The 6148-nt window shown below is 33.2% G+C and overlaps 1 protein-coding gene across 1 annotated transcript; it reads right to left on the bottom strand.

The window, feature by feature from the left end:
• Positions 1-252: 252 nt before the first annotated feature.
• LOC133673751 (uncharacterized) lies at positions 253-3938 on the bottom strand. The gene is made up of 7 exons (XM_062094639.1): positions 3465-3938; positions 2696-2734; positions 2464-2534; positions 1976-2040; positions 1571-1660; positions 1377-1469; positions 253-869 (listed from the first exon to the last, which is right to left on the bottom strand). Exons 1-7 carry the CDS (start codon positions 3830-3832, stop codon positions 462-464), a joined length of 1134 nt encoding a protein of 377 aa, XP_061950623.1. The 5' UTR covers positions 3833-3938; the 3' UTR covers positions 253-461.
• Positions 3939-6148: the final 2210 nt, after the last annotated feature.

Raw genomic sequence — 6148 nt, 5'->3', positions numbered from 1 at the left:
TGTTAATTGCATTAAACAACTTTTTAAGATACATAATCATAGATATAATTTACTCATCATCATCAAATATGATGTTAATATTCATTCCTAACTTTAATATGAAATTGGATTTTCAAAAGCATATATCTTTCTTTCTTGCTTGAAAACAATTCTCATATTATGTTACCAATCCAAGAGGTTTGGTCTGGATAATTTATTAGCATAAAGTATGTAGAGATATATTACTAATTTTGATCTATCAACTTTATCATGTTAGGATAACGATTATTAGTTCTTTTTCTTAATTATGAACTTCTTTTTCTTTGCATAAATACAAGTTCCGTTTCATGAGATGCAATTCACAAATGTGGGAGAATAAACCTGTGACATAATGTGAGAATTGAAATTGCTATACTTATGACTAGCCAAACTCTTGACTATCCTGAAAGAGAATCTACCAGTGATTGTAAACTTGTTCAGAATCAGCTCCTAATCCTCTTCTCCATCCAGCTGATTATATCCTGACCGACTTCTTCACGTTCAGGCTCAAAGAGAAGGTCATGCAAGAAATCATCATAAAGCTTTATATCTTTGAACTTGGAGGCTGCCTCATTGTACAAATCCTGAGATGCTAGAGGATCAGTTACCTTGTCAGCAGTTCCATGGAGAACAAAGAATGGAACAGTCACAGATTTGAAATTGCGCAGCAAATACGAGGATATACGCAATATCTCATGCCCTGTGCGGACCCTTATGGGTCCTGTATAGACCAATGGATCAGAATACTTGGCCAGAAGTGCTGCAGGATCCCTAGAAACTGGAATGCCCCTTTTGTTTGCTCCTTTAAATTGGAACTTAGGGATAACCAGAGAGAAAAAAGGAGCCACAGCCTGCATGAAAAATAGTATGTGAACGTTTTATAACCAGAAATTAAAACTAATGCAACTTGATGTTCTAAAGGCCTGGTTCAAGTAAAATAGACTCTTAACAAAATTATTAAAGGGCATTGTGACTTATCTTGGTTCCATATATTAAAAAGTTAGAATTCTATCAGTCCCTCTATATGGAGACAAAAAAAGTTAAATTGAACATAGCATTTAACTATAATGAATTTGTGGGCATCTTCCAGGATTAATAAACTCTAATGAATTGGACATCAACTATGACAGCACAATCCAACATGTCACAGTTATCAGTACAGAAGCTTAACTACAATGCATTGGAATATTGAAGTATTTCGAAACGGCATGCTTTGGCAAATTCCAAATTCAAAACTTAATAATTGAACCTTAGCTCCTAAACCATGAAACACAATCTAGCATATCATAGTTATCGTCAATAAAATCTTCCCATCAAATCTCCCCATCGTCATGATTTAAGCGACAGAAAAGACTTACACCAACAATAGGATGTGCAGGCTTGACACGCAAAGCTGGGGAGGTCAGTATAATTCCCTCCAGCATTTCTTCAATGTTAGGATATGAGGCTGCCTACTCAGTGAAGCAATTTATTAGTTCCACATTAATAATAAAACTGCTAGACCCAAAAAAAGAAAGAAAAAAGAATACAACTTCTTTTGAAAGTGTATTACCTTTAAAACCACAGCACCTCCAGTTGAGTGACCAAAAAGGAAGCATGGTACTCCAGGGTTCTCCGACTTAATCTTTTCCAAGAAAGCTCCCTGTTGAAACAGAAGTTAAAAAGTTCATCCTATCAGCTTTGTAGGTATTCTATGAATGATTAAAAAAATGCCTCCAAACTAAACAAAATTCGTGATGGAATCAAGTTCAACTTACTGCCAGACCAGGAAAAGAAGCAAGAAAATGACAAAATAACTGTTAAGATGCTTAGGAAGAGAACTGTGTATGATTTAACACAGTGCAGGTTGACACACAACAGTAATGATTATTCAAGATTTATTCTAGTACCATGGATGGATGCGATAAAGAACAGTTTTCCTGGCAAGGGATAAAGAAAAATGGACACGGGAACTTACAGTATCAGCAACAACATGATCTAGTGAAGGAACATATCCATGCAACCCATCACTCCCACCATGACCTACGCAATGAAAAAAAATAAAAAAACATATTACCACACTGCAAAGTTAGAGACTTGGACTACAAACCCGTTGAAATGGAGAATAAAGGGGCAGTAATGGACCAAGAGATTGAGAATAAAGGGGCAGTAATGGACCAAGAGAAAGGGATATCAAAAAATTTATCAGCATAAACAGGCATTGGAATGCTCCAAACAAAATAAAGGAGTTATCAAAATCTGTCCCTTTTCTTTAATATGTGAAGACTGACCAATATCACATTCACCGATACAACATTGTTTCAACTTAAAGAACCTTCAAGTGGATCTTAGCAAATGTAATCACACCCATGCTATAAATAAACTGGGGATGAAGCTTCATAACAACCTATTGACTATAAAGGTCAACACACCAAACACATGAGCATCTTTATAAAATCTAGCTACCTATCCAATCCATTGCATAGACACCAAAGTTGCATGAGGTTAGTTGCTTTGCGAATTGAGCATATCGTCCACTGAAAATTGAAAGGCAAACAGAAGAGAAGTCAAAGATCTTTTATTTGGAAAACCCGGGGGAAAAAACAGATTAGCTTCAGATGCCAAAGATCTTTTACTAATAGGATAGATTAGAGATGCAAAAGAAGTTCGAAAGTTGACAGAAGTCCTCAAATATTACCTGTGCTCATTAAGGCCATGAATAATAACCAAAATGCCCCTGAAATCACGACGCAACCCTCATATCTCAGTACAGAATCAACACGGAGGAAAAGCAACAAAAAAAAATGAAGGTAAAGTTATACATGCTAAAGATGTGTCATATGTAGAACAAAAACCACAATTAATCAGAGCGAAGCAGCACCATAGCCCCTTTATCCTTTCACTTAACGTAACGCCTGATGAGCAGAAAATACAACAATATTTCACGTTTCCAAGTTCACAACATGCTCATTCTCATATAGAAACAGCATCTTTTTGCATACAATAATATAAAAAGATGAGCAAGAAACAAATATCAATCACAACAAAACAATAGCTATATTTAGCAAAAGAAAACATTTGATTGTCTTTTCACTTTGCAAACAAGCAAATCAGTTCCATTTCTATCTCATCAGCTTCTTGGATTGAACCAGAACAATCAGAAACTCAAAAACCCAACATTGTAAAACCAACCCGGTTACTAAGCAACTGCAATTTCCAATAGAAAACATAAATAACTACCTTCTTTAGTTACTTTAGAATCCCTTGTTTAATCCCACATATATGGTGACTTTTAAACAGCGTAATTATAAAATCAAGCCCGAAATTGCATGCAAGCTTCGCTCTATCTTTCAAGTCTTTCATTCCAATATTCTCATTTCTCTGTCAAGTAATGAATAAATAAATAAAGCAAAAATTTTCTTAACAACAAAAAAACAAAAAAGTAGAAAATGAAAAAAAAAACTCACTTCTTTTGCCCGGTTACCGGAAACCAAGACCTGGTAAAGAGTGCATTTCGTCTAACACCAAAGAACAAGAACGTACTCCACCGGCAGTCTTCGTTACCGGTCGTCATATCGATACCCTCAGCAAGAGCTCTCCTTTTTATAGTATCTTCCTCCTCCAATCTCCATCGTTTCACTGACTTTCTAGGCGATTGCTCCGCTGCGGAGTCCGCCGTGTAACTGCGGCGGTAACGACGAGGGAGGAGGAGGAGAAGGACGGAAAAGAGAAGTGAATGAATGTAGAGGAGAGAAGTTCTTAGGGTTTTCAAGATTGGGATTATTCGATTGCTCGCTCCTGATGTTAGTGGCTCCATCTCTGCCATCGTTGACATGGTGGAGGGAGACCAAAAAGTCAAAGAAAAAAAATGGCCGGCGGAAATATCAGATTTTTAGAGAGAGAATTGGTGGTGGAGAGAAATGGAAAAGGAGTCGCGAGAGATTTTGGGCGTCAAGTGAGGGTATTTATAGAGGAGTAAAGAAATAATAAGGGTAAAAGTTCATTTTGGTTCCTATTGTTTCAACCTCCTCTTAATGACCCTTATTGTTAAGATGAACTTAATGTAAGCATCTAAAATAACTTACTGGAAATTTGTTATATGAATAAAACATTGACTCCTTCCGGTTATCGTGATCATTAATTTTAGGATCTGTAAAATTAATAAAGTTACGTGCAAAATAAAAATAATTACTGATACGTCATTTAATAAATAAATAGATAATATTAGGAAAGTTTTCTACACGTAACTTCTTTGGAACTTTGATGGGAATAGAGAAATTAAAGAAAATGAAAGAAAACGATTGGAAAAATTGAAATGGTTAGTATTTACAAGCAACTTCTTGGAAACTTTAGGATCGGTGCCGGGATTAGAGCCGTGTGGGGGTAGCCGTGCAATCAGAATTTCATGAAATTTTAAATTTTTTTATTTAAAAATAATAAATTTAAAAAATATTATTTTAATATATTTTTAAATTAAAAATATTTTAAAAATCATTGCCAGGACTTTTTCAAATACTTTCTAGAAGGTAGAGAAAGGGTCAAAGTGGAAGATTGACAAGACTTTAATCGGAAAGATACTGATAACGGACATGAAAAGAAACTGTTAGGTAGAGTACGCAGAAGGAAAGATTAATGGAACCGATTACGTGGCTTAATGGGACATGCATATCAAGCGTTTACTTTTTCTGTAGTTGTAATGGACGGTGGTGATGAGGGTATGTAGGATAGTTATTGTAATTAGGGCGACATAAGAATTTAGAGAGGAAGTTTCAACCACTAATTGATAGCTGGTGTAGCTTCAAACCCCGTGGAGGTAAGAGACTGTTGGAAGTTAAAGGGGACCGGCAACTGGGTGGGAAGGTACGGCGAAGGCATCTTAATTAATTCGTTAGCATGTATTGGCGGTATCTATTCACAACAACATTATCTTATTTTATATTCTTCAATATAAATATTTTTATTTTATAAAAAATAACAAGCATATATATAAGTTATTTTTTAAAATATTTTATATTTAAAAATATATTAAAATAATTTATTTATATTTTATATCAGTTTATAAAAACAATTTAAAAATATTAAAAAAATCAATTTAAATCAAAAAATTAAAATTTAATGAAAAATTGATTGAACTGCGATACAAATATAATTTTATTGAAATATAAAACCATTTCTCTCGAATATTGTGTATTATCCTTGTGCTACGACAATAAATTTAGCAAATTCAATTTAAGGATCTTTAAACTCATTTTAGTTTAGAGTTAAAATATAACATTGACTTCCAGAAGTTTATTGATTGTAATTATATTCTCTAAAATCAGTTGCAATCCCAATTGATTCTTTCTTCAGTTAGATTTCAAAATGTAACTGAAAATTTAAAATCCATAATTTAAAAGAGAGAGCAGTCGAGTAATGGGATAGGCAAGCAGTGCTAGCGGAGGTCGACCTGCGAGCTTGAATTTATTTTTGTATTTAAAAAAATTAATTTTTATTTATTTTAAATTAATATTTTTTGGTGCTTTTAAATCATTTTGATACACTGATGTTAAAAATAATTTCTTAAAATAAAATAACATTATTTAAATACTTTTTTGAATGAAAAATATTTTAAAAAATAATTTCAATGACACTCTCAAACACCAGAAATATTAGAAAATATTAATCGTTCTATATTCAGATAAATATTATTTTTAAGATTGAAAGTATTTTTGTTTTTTCTGTGAAATAATTACTAAGGATAAACCAAACAAAACCTACAAAATTGCATTGGGATCCCTTTATTATTTATTAAGGCATGATTTTGACACCCCGAATTAATTGCTTGTTTGCACCAATCTCTTGGACGCTTCAAAAGGACCGGTTCTCTGTTTCCACTCATCAATTAAAGCGGTGCATTTATGCTGAGTATTTCGAGGGGTGCACGATAATCGCTGTTTTTAAAATGATTTTTATTTAAAAATATATTAAAATAATATATTTTTATTTTTAAAAAATTATTTTTAATATAAACATGTAAAAAGAAAATTAAATTTTCTAAAATTAGTACCGGATATTGAATTGTATGCTTTGTTCGTGATGGCAAATTTGTTGACTGATGTTATTGCTCCATGAGAAAATAAAGGGCTTGTTTGTTTCTATGTTTCAAAAGTGT

The sequence above is a fragment of the Populus nigra genome, chromosome 15, assembly GCF_951802175.1.
Source record: "Populus nigra chromosome 15, ddPopNigr1.1, whole genome shotgun sequence".
Taxonomy (NCBI): domain Eukaryota; kingdom Viridiplantae; phylum Streptophyta; class Magnoliopsida; order Malpighiales; family Salicaceae; genus Populus; species Populus nigra.
Note: the sequence above shows the minus strand (reverse complement) of the source record. Positions and strands in the feature narration are given on the sequence as shown.